The sequence below is a fragment of the Sardina pilchardus genome, chromosome 10 (genome assembly GCF_963854185.1).
Source record: "Sardina pilchardus chromosome 10, fSarPil1.1, whole genome shotgun sequence".
Classification (NCBI taxonomy): domain Eukaryota; kingdom Metazoa; phylum Chordata; class Actinopteri; order Clupeiformes; family Clupeidae; genus Sardina; species Sardina pilchardus.
In genome coordinates, this window is record NC_085003.1 from 14,124,393 (window position 1) to 14,151,171 (window position 26,779).

Sequence of the window (26,779 nt, forward strand, 5' to 3'; positions counted from 1 at the left end):
GAATGATGTTTGTTTTTATGTTGTTTTGATGTTACACAAGATGCTTGTCAGATACTTGTTTCATGTCCTTTCTTACACGGTTACATTTTTTAAATTCTGTCATTGTATATTGCTATTGGTAGCACAGTGTTTGTAGCCAGCTGTGACACTCTGGTGTTGATGCGTATGCTCGGCGCTGGTCGGCTGGTATGCCGTACTAGAGTGGCCAGGTCGGGCTGGACTGACCGTGTTGGCCTTGGGAGACCAAGAGGGGCTGCATTCTGCACACACATGGGAAAGCCACAGACTCCTCCCTAAGATATGCTGCCCTCTTACAGGCCCTCCATAAACACACACACACACGCGCGCACACACACACACGCACACACTACAGCTAGTGACCCTGAGGGACAGAGGAATGACCGCAAGGCTAATTTTACCCCCGGTCCCCTCACCCTGTTTTGTTTGGTGTCGTTCTCTCTCCGCAGCCATAACCAGCAGACGACCACGTACTGGCACCCCGTGACGGGACAGCTCTCGCCCGAAAACGCCGAGTTCCTGCTACAGGATCTGTGAGTAGCACACCAGCACCCCAGCACCACGCTCCCCTTTCTTGTGACAGCCGCGGTGTTTGCCGCCCACATTGTTGGCTTGTGTTTTATGTAATGCCGAGCAGAGTGTCTGACTGGTGAGACTAGTGCTTTGAAGCCCCTTGGGATCAAACAGAATAGGGAGAGCTGGCATAACAACTGTAGGTTTGATGTACTCCAATTAAGGAAACGTGTTTGTAGCAGGCTTGAGAATACCAATGCTGTTAATGTTCATTAGACCCAGGGTATGGGGGGGGTCATGATTCATGATCATTGTGATGTTGACTGCTGATGAAAATAAGATTGTTATGTAACTTCTAAACACGTAATGTTGCGATCTTTTGGCCATGAGGAATTCACAGTGCATTACACAGTGTGTAATTTATGATGTGTTTCCATGTTGTAAGTAATTAAGCAGGGCACTGTATTTTTTAAAAACATCGTTGTGCACTTGCCCTAAATTTCACACCCTCCGGCTAAGTCACGCTGGTAGGGACTTGCCTTTTTGAACTGTGCCATCCCTCAATGTGGTTGGTATGTCTCCAACGGTAGTTAAATGTTTGAAATTAAATAACTGCACAATATAAAGCATTTTGTGCCATCAAGATAAAAACCAACTCCATCTGTGAGAGATAATTCATGTGACACGATTCTGAGGTAGAATTCTAGCTGGCCTCTTGGGAGAGGGGAGCAGCTGGATATTGCTATGATGCTTCCTGGCTGCACATTCATTGAATAAACATGGTGCACAATAGAACACTGTAGAAATCTGTGCCAAGCAAAGGCTGCTTCACAACAAAGGAGATTCCACAGCATTTGATGCTACTCTGAAGCCTATAGAAGAAGAAGAAGGAGAAGAAGAACAAGAAGAGGAAGAGAAAGAATGAGAAAAGAAAACAGAAGAGAAAACAAGAAGGCTACAGTGGATATATCAGTGATACATGGCAAATTATTCAGAGCACTTCTTAAAACAAAAAGTTTAGGTGGCACTATAAATGTTTAAGTGGCCACCTTGGGGGAAAGCTCATCTTAGGTTAGCTTGATTTTTTTTTATGTTGGATCGTTTGCTCCCTGAGCCTGATTTCATTAAATCTACATCAGCGCCATTCTTTGAAGAAACCTTCAAAGGTTGACATATCCTCATGTTGCACAGTTGGGAGGAGAATATCTGCTCTTGTGCAGAGCTGGGTTGTTAGCATATCACGTGTGTGTGTGTGTGTGTGTGTGTGTGTGTGTGTGTGTGTGTGTGTGTGTGTGTGTGTGTGTGTGTGTGTGTGTGTGTGTGTGTGTGTGTGTGTGTGTGTGTGTGTGTGTGTGTGAGGGGCCAGGTGGTGATCAGAGCTCTGACTGTAACTCCAGAGGCTGAGGAGGTTGCCTTGAGATGGTCGCTCCTGCCAGTAGCTGATGGATTCCTCTCATTAGCAGCTCTCTCTCTCTCTCTCTGTCTCTCTCTCTCTGTATGACAGTGCATAGAGACTGACACACATATGGAGAGAGAGAGAGAGAGAGAGATTGAATTTGTGGATGACTATGTCTAAGATTGGTCTCTCTACTAATGAAGGTGTAAAAGACCACAGCAGACTACAGTAGGTGCTGATGTGTGCTGCTCTTACCAGATCTAAAATGTCACTATGACAAACCGTACATAAGCACAGTCATTTCTGGTGTGATTTGTAGAGTGTTGCTGTAGTTAGCAGCTTTGTGAGTACCTCACAGATTGTAGATAAATCACTAGCTTAAATAATGTGCCTTTTTTTAGGATGTTTTATTGCTGACTGTAGAGGAACTACTGGCACTGCACAGAGTTCCAGCTGGGCTCATGATTTTCTACTCTATCGGTTCTCACCATGCTAATTGCTAACTGATGCACATTACATACAGTGGGAGAGAGTTAAATTGTAGAGCCGTGACAAAGGGCACTCTGATGAGATGTTTAGAGGTGCTCTTAGCGGATAGCCGGCGGCTGGTGAACAGGGTGAACGTGGTGAACGTGGCCGCACCTGGCAGGGGTTTCCCGGCTCGGAGCGGGCGGCTGCGCTTGGCTGGTCTCCGTGGCGAGCCCAGCTGCTGTCAGGCCAGCTCTACATCTCCCCTCGGTGGCTGGACATTGCTGCCACTTCGCTTTTGAGGCTGGTTTTGTTCGGGCTTTAGTCTCCAGCCGCTGCCCTCTGTTGGGCTGACTCAGAGGCTGCCTGTCTGGGAGCAGGTTCACACTCCCGCCGTCACACCGAGTTGAAGTTTCTCCTGAGGCCCCCAGGGCAGGTTGCCAGGCAGCAGTCAGACCCGTTTTGTTGGGAAGACAGCATACCTCGATAGGAACAGATGCCGGGTCTTAACAGGTCGTAGCAAGGTCATGTCAATCCCACTGCCGCCTGAAAGCCTATTTGTCATTTGTAAACATTTCCTTATGCAGTGAACCTGAATGGGCCATCTCCACAGGTGGATGGGTTTTGACGTAGACCCTCCTCAGTTCTGCAGCTTTGCTGCACTGACCTTAGCTGACAGTAGCTTTCAGCTCTCATAAGCTAATAAGCGTGTGTCATTTCAGTGTCAGTCTTTCATGACCATTAACAGAGGCGGCATGGATCCTTGGCGCTTCTCTCCACTAATCCAGTAAGTCTGAATGGGAGTGGGGAGAATGGCTCTTAAAGGGATGGTGTTGTGAGCAGGAGAAAGCATGGCTCTTCTCAGAGCGTCTTGTGCTTGCTATGACAAGTCCTGTGGACTCACTGGCCTCCAGAACTGGACTTTGTGCCAAGAATGACTCTGCAGTCCAAATGTTGCTGCAGTAAGCGCCAGAGCCGCACAGGCCCTGAGCAGAGGAACAGCAGACGCACTGGAGTCCTCGACCTCTGACCTTTCCTCTTGTGCTCTTGGCACTCCTGGACTTGCACCCCGACAGCCACTTTCCACACTCTGGAACAGATCTGAGCCTGATTTGGACCAGACTAGGCCAGCGTCCAGCCCTGTATCTCTCTCTGTCTGTCTGTCTTGTCTCTGCGCGGGTGTTGGTAGTGGAGGTGAGCGGAGGCGAGGCGAGGCAGTCTGAATGAGAACTCTCCTGTGGGGATAAGTCCACTCAGGGACAGGAGGGAGGCGGCAGCACTAGAGCCTGACTCACAGCTGCTCTACTCTCCCTGGCCTGACGTGAACCGCGCACACACACACCTCATGGACTGTCACACTCCTGCGGTTTTTAATGAAATAAATTAACATGGATGGAAGCTGACCAGACTCTTCTTGTCAACATCTTTGCAGATCTAATTTGGCGTTATCACATTACGTGCCGCAGGTTCACTTGGATAATGTATGCCGCTGTCGGACCAGTGATGCAGTTGTGCATTAATGAAGGGCACGGCCATTTTTAGGCTTTTATGCAACTTTTTTGACAAGGCTTTGTTGATGTTTTTCTTGCGAAATGCCCTTTGCCTGTGGCTTTTCTTTCATTCAATCTGTGGTCAGCTCAGAGATGTCACATAAAATGAAGGATTTCCTGAGATTAAATCCATTTCATGTGTCTCCCTGGCAGCAGATTGCCTGGTCCTCTCAGTGCAGAGCCTGCAGACTAATAAATAGCGTCTGTGAAAGGCTCTGATTGTGTTTTTCATTTGGAGCGTCATGCACACAATACAAAGGGCTCATTTGGGAAGCCCATTAGCGCGCGACATGCCGCGGCGGACGATTCTTGAAGAGATCGGGGGCCTGACCCGTCCAGATCTGCGCTGGGTCGGCTCCAAAATGCCCAGCTGTTGTCTGTGAAGTGGCCCACTCAGCCTTTAATGAATTATTGAAGCCCGGTTGCGCTTGAGAGGCCGGAGAGTGAGAGACAGGTCACGGGCCACCAGGGAGCGCGTCCGTCCAGCCCACTCTCGCGGCGTCGAGGCGGCGCCGTTGTTGTCCAGTTAGCAGTTAAGCTAATTACGGCCGACCTCCGAGGTGCTTGATTGTGTCCAGATGGGAGGAGGGCTTCCTTAAGCCTCTCATCAAGCTCTGTCAATCCCCACCCACCCCCCCAACCTCTCTCCCTCTCCCCTCTCTCTGTCTTTCCCTGTCCCATTCTCTCTCCGTCTCTCTCTGTCTCTCTCTCTCTCCCCCCTTCCCTTGCCCCCTTGCCCGGTGCCCTTGGAACAGCATTCCTCACCTCTCTGCCCCCCCCCCCCCCCCCCCCAAAGTCTAATTACTGAGCTAAATATGGACGCAGGTCCCAGAGCAGCCATTTAAGGGCAGGATCTGTCATCCCCCCTCTCACATTAAGGGGCTGATAAGGGAGAGAGCAGGCCGGAGATGAGGGAGGGGAGAGGAGAGGGGAGAGGGGGTGGCGGGGGAGGAGGGAGATCAGTCGCTGGGGAGTCCAGGGTGGCGAGGGGGAGAGTGGTGCAGTAGCTCTCCACAGCACTGCACAAGGCCGGAGTCTCAAGGCCTCCTAATGAGGAGGGAAAAGGGCCGACTCAGCGCGCCTCCCGCTCAGCGCTGCCCTCCTGCAGTCGCGGGGCTACCGGGCCGGATCTGGAACGGATCAGGCGCGCAACTGGCGCAGATCTGCCATATCAGCACCAGCTCGCTCCCGAGTTCCGGCCCTGACTCATGCTTACACAGGGTTCCACTGTTCTAGGCTCATGTCCCGCCCTGTGCAGATCTCTCTTACGTGAATATCACTTGTAGGTGAAACCTCAGATGACTCAGATTACAGAGAAAATGTCATTTCCTGGTCTTTTGTTTTGTTTTGTTTCCGTATGTCCTTACCATGTATCCCCAGGGGGCTCGGCTTAGCCTGTGCCTCAACTCCGAGAGGATATATGATACGATGATGTCAGCCTCCATGCCAGAGCCTGACCCTGGTGCTGGTGCTGGGTGAGGCTCAGGCTTTCCTTGTGTGTGTGTGTGTGTGTGTGTGTGTGTGTGTGTGTGTGTGTGTACAGCTGGACGAGGGTCCTTGCACTCGAGCTAATCCCTGGTCAATCTGTCGCCCTCCCTCCCTCCAAGGGCCTCAGCTCCATGTGCACATGCCTCAGTCCCCCACCCCCACCCTCACACCCCTCCTCCACCCAACTCACACCAACCCCCTTCACCTTCACACACACACACACACACACACACACACACACACACACACACATACTGTACTCAGCCCTCTCATGTGTGTGCTGCTATGGGACACATGACACACAGGCCCTTACGTTCCCCTGTCGCACCTGAAAGACTGGAAGTGTCCTGGTGTTTGGAATGCGTTATGAGTTGTCACCTGACACCTGTTGCTAGCTGGAGGAGAGAAAGCGAGAAGAGGGTTCAGGTGAGGGGGGAGGCACAAAGGGCTGTAGCCGCAGGTGATCACACAGCAGACACACACACACACACCTGTGCTCTGCTCGCGGGTGTGTTTGCTAAGTGCCAGACCACTCCCAGGGTCGTCTCATTCGCACTCACATTCCCTTTGCACTCTCTCTTTCTCTTTCAGTCTTTGTCCAGCGCCCCTTCCTCTCTCTCTCTCTCTCTCTCTCTCTCTCTCTCTCTCTCTCTCTCTCTCTCTCCCTCTTTCCTTCTCTCCCTCTGTTAGCAGTTCTGATTTGTCTTTTTTCCCCATCTGTCTCTTTCTCTCTATCCTAATATTTCACACACACACACACACACACACACACACACACACACACACACACACACACACACACACACACACACACACACACACACACACACACACACGCTCCATGTTGAGTGTGTCACTGGCTGGGTCTCCTACAGTATGAGGTGTAACCCAGTGGTCGTCTCTACCCCCTGCAGCCCCCCAGTGACGGTGCGCATGTCCGCTGTGCAGCCCCCCCAGACGGACCCCTACCCTCCCAGTGAGCTCACCGAGGCACCCACTGCCACCACCGTGCCCCCGGGCTCTGGAAACCACACCTCCAAGGTAAGACAGGACACCCTCCTTCACTTGTATTCCTGAGTGCTTGATCTACTGTATAGTTAGGCTGATAAGCAGAACAATTGTGCATTTTATGACTAAAGCATGAACGTTTTGGCATATAATCTTCACCGCCTAAGGTTTCATTTCAGACAGGGAGGCATTTTGTATCTGACCTCTGGGGCTAGATATTGTCGTACAATATAAACATCTTTGAGGAGTAAAATATTTTTACAAGTCATTCCAGAATTCTGCTGTGGAGATCTAGAACTTACATTGACAGCCATTCAAACTGGTTGCTTGAGTTCGTTATGAGAGTATCAAATGGAACCTTTAATTGGCAACATTCTAATCACATACACATGAAAATGTCAACCAAGAATTAGTGGGCTGAGAATAAGAATTTGGAACTGAATGGAAACGAATCACAGCATGGGAGCTGCTAGCCAGCAAGCAGACCAGTTTAGCACGAGCAGATTTTAAAGTTGTTACTAACCCTCATGAAGTGCATTTTGTGGAAGGCATCTATTTGTTACTATACATAATTTATCATTAGTGATGCATTTTTCTGTCGAGGACAATACAAGAGAATCTGAACTACTCAGAAACACCGAACCAAATAAGGGTGCTTGTACTGTGTGTGTATTTAGCATGCATAGTTAGGCAGTCTCCCCAGCACAGAGGATTGCTGCTCGTCTATTGTTATTTTCCATAGAAGAAAGGGCATGCTCAGCTTTTTTCCTGACAGTTAGCCAAACACATAGACCCCTCCCATGCAGTATGTGTTCCCCATAGAGTCCCCTCCCTTGCTTTTGCTCTGCCTTAGCTACAATTCACTATTGACAGCCTAATATACTGTATATTGCATTTATGGGCCATATCTAAGGCCTTCATCTCTAAAATGAAATGAAATGTGTTTCTCTGTGAAGAGACGTTTTGGATTATTAATGAAGCTTGAAGTATTTTGAAAAGGTTTGGGGCCTCTGGCCACAGAAATTATGTTTTTGCTCAGTTTATTGTATGTCTGATTTATTATAACGTGACAAGGTAGGCTGTGCTGTTTTTCTGCTCTTGAGGCAGAGTGCGACTCTGGCAGTGAAAGAGTTACCTGTGCACGCGCTCCTCAGTTGCAGCATTTATCTTGTGTGCCCACCCGTGTCCTGATCCGTGTCATGGACCTTGCGGTCAGTTAGGTCCCAGACGGCCTGTGACAGCCACTGATTGATTTGGACTCTGACAGACACTGCAGTCCCATGGGGGTGGAAGTTGCATTGCTAGCCTAGGACCTAAGGAGTCACCACAGCCTTGCTCTGGTGTAATAGAGACCCCTGCACCAACGGAGACAGCAGAAGCTCCTGTAGGGACTGAGCGCTGATGTATTCAGAATGCTATTTTTCGCAACAGCATCCGTGGAGAAATAGGCAGCACGATGTAGGAGAAGAGAACGTGACGTAGGACTCCGTCAGCGCACGCTCCACGCCCCCACACGCGCGGCTGCGCGCCGTTTCGGTAAACACGGCAGCGTGAAATGGGGAGTCTTTTTTGACAGGGATCCCGAGGCGTCACTTTGATCACGCTTGGTTAGTCCTCGTTGCTGTAATTAGTGTTTGTCTCCACCCTGGAGAGACCAAAAAAACAGCAGCCTTTCCCACTTACGACTGTCTGAAGCCTACAGAAGACATGTTCACAGCAGTGCTGATTGGGTACACATAAAGCCATGTCTGCACCAGTACAAACAAACACAGACACACAGAGGCTACATGTAATGAATATGGTGGCAGTGAATAGAGTATTACATGACAGACCTCAGGCCTTAATAACTCTATGGATAAAAGTTCATTTGGATTGCTGTGATGCTGACAGTGTTTGATTTGATGTTTGATTGTCAACAGCTTTGTTGTCATTTAAAACAGTCAGGCATGAAATATTAGAAGGGTACTCTGAAACAACCTTTGATGAGATACTTCAAGTCCAAGTCCAGCTCAAATCAATAATGTGCTCTCAGTAGTATCATCTATGACACTACTGAATGAATGAATGAATGAATGAATGAATGAGAGGTAGAATTTGATGTGTGTGTGTGTGTGTGTGTGTGTGTGTTTTAGAGCCACAGATCGTCCAGTCGTGTGTACAGCTTTGGGAAGCGGGAACAGTCTATCAAGAGGAACCCTAACATTCCTGTGGTGGTGCGGGGATGGCTCTACAAACAGGTGAGACAGACACGAGTTGATATACACACACACACACACACACACACACACACACACACACACACACACACACACACACACACACACACATTACACAATCATAAGTGATTATGTATACGCACACTTATTTTACACATTTATACAGTAACATGCATTGCGCGCGCGCACACACACACACACACACACACACACACACACAAACAAGTGTCCTGGGTAATGAGAGGATCTCTCTACCAGCATATGTTTAGCATAAGGAGCACGTTCTGACTTGTTTGATGGGGATTACAGTAAATGGGTACAGATTGCATTAGCTTGTAACATCTATGGACATCTGTATCCAGTGTCGTAAAGGAGCACTCTGGTCTTTATCCAATTTTACTCAGAACTTACCTTGATGAATATAATTTTAGTCCCACTTTGTTTTTAGACCAAAGGGCTTAAATCTCTCAGGTACTGTGCCTGATCTCAGGTGTGGTCCAGGCTATTTACAGTAAGATTTGAAAATAGATAATTTTATATACAACTTCAAAAATGTCTTGAACAGACAGATTCAGGCACATAAATGTCCCATGCTTTAAGCCCTACATTTGTCTGAAGCTTGATTGGCGCAGGACTACTGTGGAGGGACTGCAAAATATTCCAGAACACTTCTGTGTGTTGCCTGGTAATGAATGACATTCGAAAATGCACTTCCTGTTTGCTACGGCTGTCGCGCAGCCTTTGGGTGAATGTCACCAGGCTGTTGAGTGTGTGTTATGCTAAGGAGTCTCTCAGGTGCTGTTTATTTAGGCAGGCTGAGTGACGGGGGCTGAGCCGCCCTGCGCAGAGACACGCTAATCAAAGGGACCTCGGATCGCAAGGCGCTCCCAATTACATCCACACCGGTGTAAACAGCCAACAAAACCTATTATTTTAGACTAGCAGATGTACAAAGACCCACTCACAGCAACACACACACACATCACACACATACCTATACATGCTCACATACACAAACAACATCTTGTTTACTCTGAGTCTTGGCTACTTCTTGGTGTGTTTTCTGAGAAATCTGGGAGTGGTTATGGCATGTGGCTAAGGTATTTCCTTCAGTCCAGCAAAAGCATTTTCTTCAGAGCTGGGCTCTTTCAGATGAGTGGTAATGATGTTTGTGCAGCTTTAGTGTGGTGTGGTGGAGCTGTAGCAGCCATGGGACAGTTTTAATCGGTTTTGATTGATGAGTAATTGCACTGATATTGTGTATCAGACAGTGTGTATCTGTCTCTCTTCTAGATAATTATTTTCACCGCTGTGGATGTAGCTTTATGACCGTTTCAGCATTGTAGCTGTACAAATACTCCCACCAGTGTGTGTGTGTGTGTGTGTGTGTGTGTGTGTGTGTGTGTGTGTGTGTGTGTGTGTGTGTGTGTGTGTGTGTGTGTGTGTGTGTGTGTGTGTGTGTGTGTGTGTGTGTGTGTGTGTGTGTGTGTGTGCGTGCGTGCGCGCGCGCATGTGTGTGTGCTTGTGCTTGTACTGTACATCATTGCAAATGTGTCTTCAAGTGTGCATTTACGTTTCAGGACAGCTCAGGCTTGCGTCTGTGGAAGAGGAAATGGTTCGTGTTGGCTGATTACTGCCTGTTTTATTACAAAGGTGAGTCAGAGCGGCAAATCACACATATTCTCAAGGTCTCACGCAGTACGCAGAGAGGAACAGGATGTTGAGTGTGAGAGAGCCAGAACAGAACAAAAGGTTCTGTCTGAATGCATCACCGGCGCCTCAATCTTCAAAGCACCTCCGTGCAGACTGTTGCCTTGTACGTATTGTATGAAAAAAAGTTTACAATTTATCCTCAAGTCAATGGGTCTATGAACAGACATTGAGTATACAGAGGGCATCCCATGGGCCCAAAGGTGCGTGCCTCATTTTTATGCATACACTATGAAGGATGTCATGTCACCCTTTTGGTGATTGATGTCCCCTCAGTGCTGTGATGGAATCTCCTTACATAAGGCCAGCACTGAGACTTAATCATTCAAGAGTAACAGATTACTCCAGCCACCCCACCCCCCACCCCCACCCCGGCCAAAACAGATGGACCGAGGCATTTACACAAAAAACGATTTTAGATTTTTAGCGTACAGTAATTTCCTGCATACAGGCCGCATTGTGTATAAACCGCAGGACAGTGTTTTATACAAGTTAAAAGAAACAAAACCATATTGACAACATATTAATTGCCCCCGTGTATTAACCTTATAGCTATAGAAATTTTGCAAAATCAATGTATAAGCCGCGGCTTATAGTCGGGAAATTACGGTAGTCAAGACTCTTCCCAAACTGTTGTACTCCATTTTCACTCTCTTTATTCTGTCTCTCTCACCCCCTCTCCCTCTCATTCACGTTCTCACACACACTCTTCCTCCCCCCTTTGCTTCCCTCCTCTCTCCTTGTTATCACTTTCCTGCATGCCTTACGTGTAGACCCGGGTAATTAAGTGGTAATTATATCATTAGATGGTAATTCTGCACAGCAGCGTGCAGTTGGAAGGTGATTAATGGTATCATCAAAGTGTTACTGGCATCTGAGGTCTTTCTCTCGCACACACAAACACACACACACACACACACACACACACACACACACATAATCAATACACCTCGTGTGCCTGCATGCCATTCTCTACACACACTTTAGCACACCTTTTGACTCCACACCACTGCTCCTCTATTGGTTAGTGTTGTCGGGGGCAGCCTGGTCATTATGGGATGTAATTTATCCTGTCGCTGCAGCTTGCCTGGCTGCCACCTGTCGATCCATCAGGGTGGCGATAAGAGAGGTCTGCGGCCCGAGTGATGAATTTATTTTTAAACATTACGTCCTTCAGACCAGCCCATCCTTATCGCCCATCACACACACACACACACACACACACTTACCCTTCAGTTACAGTTTCTACCTAAGTTCACACATGCATGTGATTACTGGCACGCACACATCCATCCACCCACACACACACACACACACACACACACACACACACACACACACACACACACACACGCACACACACACACACAGAGACACACACACAGACACACACACTCAGTCACTCCCTGAGAAACACTTTCTCAGCCAGCGTTATGTTCCTCTTTCATACACATGGGAACACAACACACACACACACACACACACACACACACACACACACACACACACACACACACATCCACACCCAGGCAAATCCCTACTCTCACACAGTCCTGTGGAAAGAAGTGATCACAGCTCTGTTTAGTGTGCGAGTGCCTAAATATAAAGGTGTGAATTAAAGCTGATATTAGCAGCCTGGTGAGAGTAAGGATGGGGGAGAGGTGAGGAGAGGAGGGAGAGAGGGAGAGAGGGAGGGAGTGATGCAGTGAATAGAAAACAGGGGAGGACAGGGTGGGGAGGTGGGTGCGGGGGGGGGGGGGGTAGCTGAGGGATGGGTGTGTTGGCATCAGGATGCCCAAGGCGTTAGAGAGGACAGAGGTCTGGCTGGCACAGGCTGATAATAGAGCATCTGGTGACCTCTCTCTTTCTCTCTCTCTCTGTGTGTGTGTGTGTGTGTGTGTGTGTGTGTACTCTTGGCAGACAGCAGAGAGGAGTCGGTCCTAGGAAGCATTCCTCTGCCCAGTTACGTCATCTCCCCAGTCGACCCCGATGACCACATCAGCCGCAAGTTTGCCTTCAAGGTAAGGTCTGGCCTCTACAGGCCACCATCCTCTCTCTGCAGATGACCAGGAACCTGCCGCTGTGAAGTTTATCGTCCACATTTTCAAGAGGAATGAAACTGCTGCTAATGAAAGCATGGTAGATGGAGAGGAAGACATTTTATATCTTTTGTGCGCGAAATCCTGTTTTGTTTACTCAGGGAAACAAATAGGCTGTCTCCTTTCTCTTCCTCCGCCTCAGCTGAAATGTCACATCAGCATAGCTTTGGCCCAGAGCACCTCCAGCAACCTGCTATTGATCTTCGCTACTCTTCGGGCTGTCAGTCGACTTTTTTCATTCTCAAATTCGAATAGATTTTCCCCATAGAGCAGGAGACAGCAGGCAAAAGTTGGAGACCATTCATTATATGTCATGAACTTTTTGTTTACTCTCAGTTATTTGAGTTATTTGTCATTTGAGCGGCTCCTAGGTATGTCGCCGCTTTCTTCTTCCAGTGTAGAAGAAGCCATGCCCTTTATCACGGTCACAAACTATTTATTTTATTCTGACATTAGCTTTGACATTGTTTCCCCCGTCGTAAAAAGGCAAACATCTATACACCAGTGGCATGTCAGTTCATGCCATCTGGTCTTTAATAAGCCTGCTGCGTGCAACACGCCCATAAACCCCTGGCCCGCACTGACCACCTGTCCTCCATGGGCTCAGCGCTGCTTTTTTTAAAGAGCCCCAAGATTCCCAGCGCTGCCTGCGCCCTGTCCTGTCTCTGCCCTCTGTTTAGCGCAGTTCTCTCATTACACCATGTTGTCTGTTGGGAGTGCAGAGAGGTGAGTGTTTGTTTGTTTAGTTTGTTTTGGTTTAACTTTCCTGAACCAGCAGGTTGCTTTGGAACCGGTTTTTATTCACATGGATGGCCTGGCTGAGGCGGTTGGCTGGCCCCAGGCGGGGGAAGGTGGGCGTGTAGCTGATAAGAGTTACGGCGGGGGCTGGCCGTGTCCATGTGACTCAAGTGCCCGAGGGCCTTCTTTTTTCTTACTCAGCCGGTCAGCGCTCCCCTCCCACGCTTCTGATCGCCTCTGACAGGCCATGAAGGGCTTGTTCATGGTGACCATAAACTGCAGCGGTGGTGGTGGTGGTGAGAGAAGGATCTGTGGTTTTAGCCGGGGTAAGCACGCAGAGATGCTCACAGTTGGCATGGCTGCCAGTGTGCCTGCCCATCTTATCTGACCCCCCCCCCCACCCCACAGACTCTGTACCCCAGTGCTGTGCCACAGCCACGAGGTTTCTTTGTAGTGCAAACAAGTAGAACAAATGTGCATATTTATTTTTTATTTTAGCTTTGTAGATTTTTAAATCAGGAATGTTTTATTGGAATCCCTTCCATCACAGACAGCATTTTTGTCTCAGTGCTTCATTCAGATTCTCTTCATGCACATGTGGGCAGACTTTTTGGCTCAAGGGCCACTTTTTGTTTTTTGAAAACTGCCCAGTGGGGACTATTGTTGCCTTCATGATTTCTTTGTAAAAGTTTCTATTTTAAAAGGGAGACATCAATTAGGCCTGTCAACAATGGCAAGCCAGCTGGAACCTGCTGCTCTCTCTCCCTCTTCTGCACACTCAGACGCACTCCCAAAAACTGTCATCCTTATGTAACATGCCGTTTTGACATTGTAAACGTTGAAAAGCAGCAACCTAATTAAATGATCGGCGGGCCAGAGTAAAGTGTGTGGCAGGCCGCAGTTTACCCACCTCAGTACTAGAGACTCCTTCTCTACTGTGCCTCCATAACACCTGTTGCCCCTCCCTATCAAACCTCTCCTTAATGCCATTGTGTCTAGAGAGGCAGCTCCACTCCCCTCTCACCTCCCATATGTTATCAGTACAGTGGGTGGTGTGTAGTTGTGCCTGTGAGTGTTGGTGACTGCGTTGTGTCCATGAGTTATGACGACCCCTGTGTGTGGTGTTGTGCCTGTGAGCTGTGGCATGTGTGAGCTGTCGTTGTGGCTCTTGCCCACATATCTTTCAACACCCAGGAGATTCTAACCGCTTAGTAGCATTGTGGTGAATGAACACCGACAACTTCGCAGTACGTGACTGTGTGCGATCAGCCAGTGAGAGTAGGCTAGAAAGAATGTGCTGTTTTGATTGGTGGGCTGTTTTGCCTTATGGAGTGTCTTTGAGCTGTCACATCACAGCCAGGGGCCTGACCTTTTGTGACATTCTTTTATGCATGACCTGCGGCCTGTTCAAAGCAGTCATCAATCTGGCACTGTACGCTCCACACACACGACCTGGGAGCATCTATGGCTTCAAAGTTCTCCCTTTGTCCCTGGGAGTCAGATGAAAGAATCATTTCAAATGTGACTCCACACTTTAGGTTAATTTCTACATACAATCATATACACCGACACACCGACACACACACACACCGACACACACACACACCGACACACACACACACAACACACACACACACACACACACACACACACACACACACACACACACACACACACACACACACACACACACACACACACACACACACACTCACTCACAAATAAATGCACACACACACATACAGTATATATATATATGCTGTATATATATATCAAGGACAAACTGAAGCAGCCCATATATCAGTGTGAGCCAGGATGTCTCACTCTGGCTTTTGTTCCGCTCTCTTCCAGGTCTTATTTTTTAATGAAATATAGATTCTAATCCCCCTCCGCGGTGCTCCTAAAGCCCCCTGCAGGGGCTCTATTCCCCCTGTCCCCGCGGAGAGGCTCAGCTCAGAGAGAGCCGGGGCAGGAGTGCCGCGTTAGCCAGGGGGCACTGCGCCGCCGCCGTCGGGGCCTCGCACCATAATCTGATAGCTCCCTAAAATAGAGCAGCCCAAACACTGGTGAAGCTGAGGACAAAACCCATCTGCGGCTATTGTTAGCCATCCTCTCAGTGTGAGCCTGAGGATGAGAGGACAGAGGGAGAGAGAGAGAGAGAGTTAAAGACACATAAAGTAAATGGGAGGAATGTTACTAAACGGAGGAGAGGAGAGAGGTGTGCTGTGTGTGTGTGTGTGTGTGTGTTTGTTTGGGAGAGTTGGTGCTTTGTGCTTTGTGGCACAGCACAGAAGCATTGAGACTGACAGGCATCTTCGCCAATCAGATGGGGTGGGCGTTTGTGACATGGTAGCAAGGAAAAGTCGTGTCACCGTCAAATTAGGCTGTTTCAGCACTCTTCACACGTTCATCAGGGTCGTGTGACATTACAGCAAGCACACTCTATTTGTGTCTTCGGCTCTTTTGAGGCGTCTTGGTGAATCTTGGTGTACAGTTGGTGCTGCATTCACGTCAACGACAATAGAGATCAATTTGAGCGAGTTTCGTTGGGAACGTCAGAGGCAAAACTAAAATAGAACATTTGAATATGACTCTCAGTATTGCAGTATTGCAGGAGTAGTGGCACACATGGGATACAGTGATCTCAGACGTCTCCCCCCTCAGTGGAACAGTAGTGCTAATTGGTCTTAATTGGTATCAACTTCACCATGAAGAGGATGGAGAGCAGATTAACCACCCTGCTGCTGTAGAGTTTCGGGTAACTGCCAGTGATAGTTAAAAGCATAATCACACTCACACACACACACACACACACACACACAGAGAGACAGACAGACAGACACATACTTACTCTCTCCCTCTCTCTCTCTCTCCCACACACACACACACACGCACACGCACACACACACACACACCTTATCCATAAGGGTCCTTCCGTTGACCTTTACCACCCCAGCCATGAGCCTTAAGAGGTTTATAGCCCACCCCATATGTGTGAATGTTTCTCTGTGTGTGTGTGTGTGTGTGTGTGTGTGTGTGTGTGTGTGTGTGTGTGTGTTTGTTAGACAGAGGGAGAGGGGTGAGAGTGAACTGACAGGTTTCCTGTTTTGCATAATATTTGCATGTGTGACGATGCTGCTTTTCTGAGTTACATCATTGATTCCTTGTGCATTATTTAGCTAAAGTCTTCCTTCCGCTCCCGACTGGCCTGTTTTATGGTCTATCTGGAGCTTTGTTTGTCAACACATTAGCCATTAACTCTGCAAGATGCGTATTAGAAGTAGTTCTAAGCCTCCTAGAAATAAAGTGAAGTTGTTAGGACTGTAAGTTAATTGCCGTGAATGCATTTTAATGAAGAACCGAACGCGTACATTTGCAGTCCTGCGGGTATTTGCCAGTTTCTTCACAACCTTCTATTGCCCTTACTTCTCTAAATATATTCCCATCATGCTGTCATTTATTCGCCTGACTTCCCACAAACGGAAGTATTCATGTATGAGTTTTTGGTGCATTTTGTGTTCCGATTGTCGTGTCGCCGTACTCCTGATTAAACATGCTTTCTGAGGCGTGAATGCAGATGACATATCCTTGTTGCATGGTTTTAAACAAGCAGACTTGAGAGCATTAGGTTGTCGCATATTTAAACCTACCATTTATGCACAACCTAATTTGGAATTTCACACTGCGGTAATTCATCAAAAATGAAAACCTTTGGTTTTCCTCCAAAAAAGTAACAGAAGCTGCACCGCAGCTGTTTTCTAAGTGAATTTAGGAGAGATGCTGTGCAGAATTGAGGAGCAATTTTCCACCGTATCTGAGGTTATTGAACAGCTTGAGGAATTGTGTTTCAGCTAACAGTGTTTCGGCATGAGTAGAGTTGTGTAAGATCTGTCAAGTTTGATCAAGCGAGTATGTAGATCTGACCCTAGATCATAGATTATGAGATGCTGATGTCACTTCTGCTGAACTGTGATTGGCTAACCGCTGAAACTCTGCTTTGTGCCCATAGGCTACTCACACGGGCATGCGCTCCTTCATCTACAGTAAGAGTGCTCTGATTGGCTCGCAGGCGGAGCATGGTGGCATGAGGACGTACTACTTCAGCGCAGACACACAAGAGGACATGAACGGCTGGATCAGAGCCATGAACCAGGCGGCTCTCATGCAAAACCACCAGAACCACGGTGTGAGGTCAGAACACACACACACGCACACACACAGACACACACACACACACACACACACAAATGCACTCACACACACACACACACACACACACACACACACACACACACACACACACACAAATGCAGACACAGATATATATACACAGTGCACAAACAAATGATAAAACTCCAAAAGTCCAACAATGTTATTGTGATTAGTGTTATGAATATGTTTGTTTGTTTATGTGTAAACATAAAAGTGTGTGTGTGTGTGTGTGTGTGTGTGTTTGTGTGTGCGCGCATGTGCGCTGCATGCCAGCGTGCATGTCTGTGTATGTGTGTGTGTGTGTGTGTGTTTGTGTGTGTGTCGGTTGTAGAAATCCAAACACCCACATCCTTAATGAGGACCTAAACCCGGGTTAGCCATGCATCCCCAAACAACAGGCAGGCAGAAGGCGGTGTTTGTGTTGATGTTTGTGTTGTGTTGGAGGCGCGTGCTGCACAGTGGACACACCTCATCTCTCTCTTGCCAGCACCATTTTGCACAGTCCAGCATGAAGTCATTTCCATATAAAAGCAATAATGGCAGCGCATCCTGTTCCCCCGGCGTTGCCGTCTCATTGGCTGTTATCTCCCCTGAGTTGTCAGAGACAGCACAGTTGAGTCTTAGATAAGGATGGAGGAATCACAGCTGTGGTGGTGGTGGAGGTGGTTGTTTTCTGTCTGATTTCATAGTTTCTTTCCTCCACATTGTTTTTTATTTCAGAAAATGTGTGTGTATTATTAAGCCCCCCTCTTGTTTGTCTGGACTGTGGGCTGGACGGTATTATGCTGTCTCGTTTAAGCACTGAGGTCTTAATGTGCTGAGGCACTGCTTATTAAGCTGATGTGTGTATGGACACCTTAATGTGCTTAGCTGTTGTATACACAAAGACTGTGTGTGAGCACGTGTTAAGTTGCTCAGGTTCAGTGTGTTAAGCTGATGCGTGCAGAGGAGAGATGAACACACACAGGCTGGAATACCTGCCAATCCACTGTGAAAGGAAGAGGGAGAGGGAGAGTGTGTTTACAGACTGTGTGTGTTGTATTTATACCTTACTATGTGTGTGTGTGTGTGGCGGGGGAGAGATTTATGAGCGCTTTGAAGGCCAGTCATTCTGTGTGTGTCGAGCCCATCACATCACCGTGCCTGCCATTACAGTCCTATGTGAGCATCTGCCAGCCGCCCGCCTGAAGGAAGACGAGGAGGAGATGTCCAAACCAGAGGCCAGTTTCATATGCTTGGCCAGCATGCAGGACATATCTCATCTCATCTCACTGAAGCAGGCTGAGTTTCATCTGTGTAGACGGGCAGAAATGTAATCAGGGCCCTCAGACTTGAGAACTCAGAATGAGAGATACACATTGAATGCCAGTGAATTAGACTCGTTTAAACACCGTTATATTTAGATATGCGGATCAGTTCAGTATTGCACAGGCGCTCCTTTTATAACGCCTAAGATTTGTGTTTGAGTGAAGCAAAGGCTTCAATTTCACAGTTTTGATTTGCAGCTGAGTGGGTATTCCCACGGAACAGGCTCTTAGGCGATGCTTTTCAGAGACCATCTCTCAGGGGGAGCATAGCGTGTGTGTGTGTGTGTGTGGAGTGCCTGCTCTCACTCCTGCATCTTGTCACCTGTTCTGGGCTATTTGGAGGTGAGCTGCTGCTGGGAGCCCATCACACACCTGCTTGTGAAGAGGGAAAGGACCCGAGCCCATTGTACTGTGAGCCAGAGTACATGGTGTGATAATGCCCTCTCCTGTAATTTAGATAAGCGTGCTGGAGAATAGCGGCTCTCTCACAATTGAAAGGGTGTTTTTATAGGCTGCGTCCCTTCTCTTCAGGCCAACAATGTTCCAGGGGAGCTTGGCATGCAGCAAATCAAGTAAATCAGCCCTTTATCTGGGAGCAATTCAGCTTCTGTTGTGTCACTTCCTGCAGCACTAAGGTTGTGTCCGACCTATCATCTCAAAAGGCCAGACTTGACCTTGACATTTTGTGACAGGAGTACACATTGGACAACAACTCCTGTGACATTTTGGGACAGAAGGGCACACTCGACAGAACAGAACAGTCCGTGCACCAATCTGACTTTTTCAGTCACAATAGTGACACCTGGGCTTTGGCTATCAGCCAATACCAAGAAGACGTAACCATAGAACGACACAGAATTGGATTGAATTGAATAGCTTGGTCACTTCCATAGTTAAGATACAATTCAGGTATGTGTGTCAGTGTTGGATTGATAACATGGATTCATTCCTACTGTATAGAAGGGTTCAACGTCAGGTATATAGACATGTCCATCTATATTACTATGTCCATGTCCACTAACCATATTAATTCAGCACTCACTTCCAAACATGTGCTGGAGATGAGGGTGTTTTCAGAGTGGACTGTGTTTTACTGACCGCAAGCTTGTGTTTGTGTCTGTCTCAGAGTGTCAGAGAAACTTGAGAAGTCCGAGCATCTGATTGACGCAGAAGAGATGGAACCTGAGCACAAAGCGGCCGAGCCCCAGACCAATCACATCACGGTCAGACCTCTTAACCCCGCCCAGATGGAGGTGGACGCCCCGCCCAACGGCCCGCTGAGGCCAGACCGGGAGGAGGCCGTCCAGGAGATGGCGCTGGAGGCTCCGTCGGTGGAGGAGGAGCCTGGCAAAGCGCCGTCCAGCGGGGCCACCGGCGAAGAAGAGGCCTTCCTGACGGGCTCCGACTCCCGGCCTCCGTCCCGCGGCCCGTCGCGGGGTCCGTCGCGAGGCCCCTCATCCTGGGGGCCCCCCTCCCGACCCCCCTCCACGGTGCCCAACGGCTCCCTGCCGGAGGTGAACGGCATCGGGGGAGGCGTGGGCATGGGCATGGCGGTGGGCGTGGTGAGCAGGGGGCCGACCCCGCGGGCCGACGGCGGCGCCCAGGCGCAGAGGAAGAGCATGCTGGAGCAGGTGGAGCACTGGGTCAAAGTGCAGAAGGACGAGCAGAGAGCGTAAGGGCTGGGCACACACGCGCACACACATGCACACACACAAGCACACAGACACACAGACACACACACACACACACCCATTTGGGGACAAATAAAGTAACTTACATACTTACCTACAAACACACACACACACAAACACACACACACACACACACACACACACACACACACACACACACACATATTTTAATAGCTTATTTATTTCCACACGAACCTAGCCTAAACTAACGCCCACATTTTCGCCGGATGTTGGCAACCAATCACAGAACAGGGGAGAAAGCAAGACCATGATGAGCAATGCACAGACGCATTTGATAGACATCCGTGGCACCCAATGAACGGATCTGGGCATTTTTTCAAATATGAGAAAATGAACGTCTGGTTGCCAGACCACGTCTCATTTGAGAAGTGGTAGGCGCTAGCCAGGCTAACACGAACCACGCAGAACAGAAAAATAGTAGATGGAGATTCGATAGATGGTGTTGCATCTTCAATTCACAGACATACAAAAACAAGGCACAAATCTGATTCTAGACAGATGGCTTTGACACACAGACACACACACACACACGCTCACACACATAGAGAGAGAGAGACATACTCTCTCTACAGACACAAATACAACCACAATCACCAACAACCACCAACTACTTTTAAAAACATACACACATTGTGATAGCTACAGTATGCTATATGTTATGAATGTAATGAACAATATGACTTTATAAATGTGAAGAATCTGACCCAGATTTCTTGTTCTACTCCACCTATCCAATTCCTCCTGCAGGACTCTGACGCGACGGCCAAAGTCCACCCAGCCTGTCAGCACAGTGGTGGAGGTCTACCACTCCAACGCCCCCCAGTCGTACCACAGCAACCCTCGCCAGCCGTACCCGCCCAACCAGGCGCAGTCCTACCAGACCCTGCCCAAGACCCCGCCCAGCCAGCGCCAGCGGCTGCCCAGCGACTACAAGTACGCGCAGGACCGGGTCAGTCACTTCCAGCTGACGCACGGCCACCCGCCGACGGCCGGCAAGGACAAGACCGTGTGGCAGCTGTACGAGTGGCAGCAGCGGCAGCGCTACAGGCACGCCAGCCCCACCGCCCCCCTCTACAACCCCAGCCCAGACTACCCCGGCCCACGACTGGGCTACTCCGCATCCCAAAAGAAGGTGTGTTTTGGGGTGTGTGTGTGTGTGTGTGTGTGTGTGTGTGTGTGTGTGTGTGTGTGTGTGTGTGTGTGTGGTGTGTATGTGTGTGTGGTGTGTGTGTGTGTGTGTGTGTGTGTGTGTGTGTGTGTGTAATATGTGTGTGTGTGTGTGTGTGTGTGTGTGTGTATGTGTGTGTGTGTGTGTGTGTGTGTGTGTGTGTGTGTGTGGTGTGGCGTGTGTATGTGTGTGTGGTGTGTGTGTGTGTGTGTGTGTGTGTGTGTGTGTGTGTGTGTAACGCGTGTTACACATGTGTTATTGTGTGTGTGTGTGTAGCACATGTGTTACACGTGTGTAATTGGAAGTGCTGCGTCCTCCAGGACAAGCCCAGGTCCATCCCTGTGCCCCCAACCATGGCTGACATCCCCCCTCCCGGGCCACCGCGAACCAGACAGTCGTCGCCCCGGCGACCGCACACCCCTGCCAACCGCGTCACCGTCCAGCCGCTGGACCAGAGGCCGGTGGTGGAGGTGCCCCCGTCTGCATCGCCACGGCGACAACACACACACAAGGTGCCGGCTCCACATCAAACACCTGCCACGCGACGCGCCACTAATGGAGGATGAAGCGTGACTTATGGGAATAAGGGGGAGTGTTGTGACAGGTGTGTTTGTTTACTCGTTTCGCTTTTTTGTTTGTTTGTTCCAGTCGGCGACTGTGGACAGACGCTCCATGCCTCCGTCAGGTTACATAACCCACACAGTCAGCGCGCCGAGTCTCTACGGGAAGACGGTAAGCGGCTCTGCCAGCCAAGAGCGATGATAGCGTTGTGACACCTCTCTCTGCTGTCTGCCTCTCAGCCACACCGCAATCTAATCCCCCATTCAGCCAGCAGCCAGATGTGTGGAACAGCTGTAGACTGGTGTCCCTGTCAGGAAGCAGACTTCAGTACAGTACATTCTGTTTGGTCATAAACATGTATTTAGGACCAGAATAACTTGGATGCAGCCTTGGCTTTCATCTTCTGGTTAACTTGAAATTCATTGAATGGTCAATGGGAATATGTGCAGATGTGGGTAATCAGATTTGATCTGCCTCCTTTACTCTGTTCTGAATTCAAACGCCATATTGTCATTCTTTCCCTGATGTTCTGGTTGACTCAGGGAAGTCATCTCCTGTCATGTCTCTGCCACTGTGGACCTCGTCAGAGCTCTTGGTTTGTTTCTCTGTCCTTCCCATTCTCGCTCCCACATTGTTGTCGTATACCGTATTTGTTTTTCCGATGTCCACACCACCAAATGTCTGCCAACCTCTTAACTCTCCCCATCCCCAAATGCCAACCTTATGGAACACCCATATTATCATGGGCCCCAAATGTATGCCCTCCATGCCCGTACCCATATAAACCACCATGTTCCTCTCATCCAAGCCAATGTTCACGTCATACCCCAACTCCCCAAAGCCTACATGCCCCCATACCTGTTGTCCACTCTCCAACCATTCCAACTCTTGCCGCCCTGTGCCAAGCTTGACCCCCAGTGCACTCGTGTCCTCCGCCAGCCAGAGGAGCTGACCCTGCTGCTCATCCAGCTGCGTCGCCACCAGGCCCTGATGTCAGGGGTCCGCAGCAACACCCATGCCCTCCTGGATCGCTGCCATCTGGGCAGCCATGCCCGCGCCCACGTCTGCGCCCCAGACCCTGCACCCCCCACACGCAAAGCGCAGGTCAGGGCCTCCAGGGACGCCCGTCTGTGCCTGTGTGTGTGTGTCTGTATGGCTGTGTGTGTGTATGTGTGTGTGTGTATGTGTGTGTGTGTTTGTGTGTGTATGTGTGTTGTGTGTGTGTGTGTGTGTGTGTGTGTGTGTGTGTGTGTGTGTGTGTGTGTGTGTGTGTGTGTGTGTGTGTGTGTGTGTGTGTGTGTGTGCATGCATGTGTGTGCATGTGTGTGTGTGTGTGTGTGTGTGTGTTTGTGTGCCTGTGTGTGTGTGTCTGTGTGTTTGTGTGTTTGAGTGTGTGTGTGTGTGTGTGTGTGTCACCGTCTACAACCGCCATGATGCCTGTGTTGGACACACCCCTGGCTTGGTTGTCCATTCTCAGAATGATGGCTGGCTCCTGCATCCATGGGCTTCATCGTCGTGGTAGCGTGTCTTCAGTCATGCTGCCCTAACCGCATCATGTCACGGTCTCTCATCAACACCGTTGCTAAGCTGCATTGGTTATTGTTTGTTCGTTTGTTTAACGAGTGGATGTTAAATTCCCTGCCCTAGCGTTCCATCATGATGTGTGCCTGATCTACGAAGTTTACATCCAACCACTAACTGAGAAGTGTGCTCTCTCTCTCTCTCTCCCTCTCTCTCCCTCTCTCTCTCTCTCTCTCTCTCTCTCTGAGCTACAGATGTGATATTTGTTAGAGAATGTGCCTGGTTCATCTCACTCACAAGCTTTGCCGTGTTAGCTGAGCATAATACGCTTTGCACACCCCAAGAGAAAACAGTAACTTGGACGGTCAACCATGGGTGCATTCAAATTGACCAATTGCAAGTAGGAGAAAGTTATCCCGGTGAAATTTTCTTGAATTTCTTGATATCTATCTATCTATTTCACAGACTTCAGATGAACATTCCACGTATCATGAGAGGGAAATGCAATCATTAACTCGATTGTCCCTTTACATACGCATTATAGTCACAGCTATGGATATAAGACTACACACTGTACTATCATGTTTGTCCTACACTCATTCTTATGTTTCCAAACCTCCATGAAATCATTTGAATGCACGCATGTTGTGAGCTGCATGAAGTCTGATCTGCATTTATAAGAGAGGAAGCATTACAGTCAGGTTTCACACGGCTCTTCTTTCTATATGATAGCCATTTAGCATTATAAATCGGGTGCTCACTCTTTTAAGGTGCAACTTTTATGTCTATGATAATTATGTTACATTCTGTTTTTTCCTATTAAAGAGATAAGCATATAATGTGAAAACTGGAGACTACCCGAGGTTTCTCTGAAGAGCGGTGTGTTTGTGCATGTGTGTATGCTATGAAAGCTAACATGCAGTGTTGTGTTTGTTTGTCTGAAGGTGGATGACACTTATGTGCAGCTGAAGAAAGACCTGGAGTACCTGGACCTAAAGGTGGGACCCTGCGATCCCGCGCATGTGTTCTGCACCTGTCCCAGTCTCTTCTCCACCTAACCTCTTCTCCTTCCTTTCCTTCCTTTCATCCCCTCTTCCTCTTCCTCTTCCTCTTCTTCTTCTTCTGCTCTTCTGTCCCAACTGTAACTCTTCCCCTTCTCAGGTTTCAGGTTTTTTAACATGTGCTCTCAGCAGCTCAGTGACCTAGTCACATTTCACATCCCATAATAGTGTGAGGGGTCAATGGAGAGTAACTGTGCTGTCTGTAATCATGAGCTTACCTCACAGGTCACTTTAACGTAAACTGGACTGTTCAAGTAGCCCTTGGTGTAGTGCAGCAGGCACAGATGATGCAGACTGGTCATTCTGCTCTTATGTTGTTATTATTATTATTATTATTATTATTATCATCATTATTATTATTATTATTATTCTTGACCATCCCCCTACTCTCCCCTCCGGACCTCTCTCTGCTTGGCACAGATGAAAAGCATAGAGCCGTTGATCCTTACGGTGCACAGTCTGTTACAGAACTGCACTGCACGAGGCCTCGGCCTCCACTGGAACGTAAGCACACCTGCCGGCTAGCACCCCAGACGTCGCCCCGCCCCCCCGCGCCCCTCAAACCCTCCCCCTCCACCCCTCACCCCTCCCTCCTCCCTCTCAGCATGGCTTATCACCATGCCCCTCATCGCCATGTGCGTAGCTGCGTGTTGATTGGCCGCCGGCCTGCCACCCTCTCCGACCCCTGCCCCTGTGACTCCCCCCTCTGCCTTATTTGTGCATACCATTGTGATGCCACAGTGACTGTGCGTGATTGGTCTGTGTGACTGTGCGTGATTGGTTTGCAGGCTGTGTGTGGTCGGTTGATTGGTCGGTCAGGTGGAGCCGGTGCATGGGGGACGTGTCCCCCCACGGCCCCTCTGAAGGGGTGATGAAGCACCTTGGCGACACTGGAATTGAAATGAGATCACAAACAGCAGCATGGAAATATGCTCTCCTCATATCACATTTAATTTGGCCTCCATTAGGACGACAAAGCACCATCTTCCTGCTTATTATAATACTGAGATATTATAACGTCTTTGCTACAGCGATTCTTTTTCTGTTTGACATTTACACCCCACAGGGTTTCTTTAAACTGATCACTTGTAGCTTGATGAGCAAGTAAACTGCATTGTTCACATTGTCCTGTAGAATCATGCAGTCATGCAGCGCATTGTCACGTATGCGTGTGGAAAGGCGCTAGCTCCTTTCTCATGATGTGATAGTTTACTATGTCCTCTGTACAGCATTGATTACATATTGTGCTTCTTGTCGTAGCTCTTAGCTCAGCCGGCATTAGCCAAATACACTGAGATGGAGTTGTCTGACACACTCCAGTCTTTACATTTGCAGTGGTAGTAGATCTTTACCTACACGTTTTTGTATTTGTTGTGACATAGTTGACTATCTCCTGTAGACTAGTGCCTTGATAGAAGACAGTTGAACATGTCTTGACGTCTGGCTTGGCAGCACTGATACAGGGCTCTCTAACGTGAAGTGACTTCCTCGCAGGTGATTGCCCCAGACACGCTGACGGGGCGGACTGGGAAGCCGGTGAAGGTCGCCGAGAGCGACATGGATGTAAGTCACAATGGCACTCCCCTTCATTATTCCAGTCACATGCATTCAATCAGCGTCTGAAAAGTCCATTTTCATTCAGTGTCGGGGGCATATTCACATGGTAATGCAACATCTGAACTTGCCCTAGGTTTATTTCATTGAAAAGGTAACCTCAGGTTTCAAAACCAACATGACATCCTTGCTTGTTCTAAGTGAGTCACTAGCGCCTGTTCCCTACCGCTTGCTCTGCTCTGAATGTTTTCAAACCGTGGACACATCTGTGAGCCGGGCCGCCTGCTGTTGGGAGAATTCCTCACAGAGCTCCTACAGGGTCTATGAGCTCCACACTTCAAGTGTGCTGTTAAGAGAAATAAAACACAGTAGCTTACAGTTTAGAACTAGCGCTAGAGAGATACAGTGTTTGATTTCATGTTCATGTTGCTTTGCTCCTGTAACATCCAATGATATGTGTTATATGATAGGATGGAAAA

At 48.7% G+C, this 26,779-nt stretch overlaps 1 protein-coding gene across 3 annotated transcripts in view; it reads left to right on the forward strand.

The window, feature by feature from the left end:
* plekha7a (pleckstrin homology domain containing, family A member 7a) overlaps positions 1-26,779 on the forward strand; it is a 77,215-nt gene that overhangs the window by 42,146 nt on the left and 8,290 nt on the right. For all 3 annotated transcript variants that reach the window (XM_062546465.1, XM_062546466.1, XM_062546467.1), the window contains 12 exons: positions 468-551; positions 6,348-6,474; positions 8,574-8,678; positions 10,238-10,310; positions 12,288-12,388; positions 17,214-17,395; positions 19,850-20,395; positions 21,183-21,567; positions 21,924-22,115; positions 22,252-22,335; positions 24,630-24,683; positions 26,241-26,309. In XM_062546465.1, the coding sequence (XP_062402449.1) occupies positions 468-551; positions 6,348-6,474; positions 8,574-8,678; positions 10,238-10,310; positions 12,288-12,388; positions 17,214-17,395; positions 19,850-20,395; positions 21,183-21,567; positions 21,924-22,115; positions 22,252-22,335; positions 24,630-24,683; positions 26,241-26,309 (2,002 nt within the window). The remainder of the gene's footprint in view (positions 1-467; positions 552-6,347; positions 6,475-8,573; positions 8,679-10,237; positions 10,311-12,287; positions 12,389-17,213; positions 17,396-19,849; positions 20,396-21,182; positions 21,568-21,923; positions 22,116-22,251; positions 22,336-24,629; positions 24,684-26,240; positions 26,310-26,779) is intronic.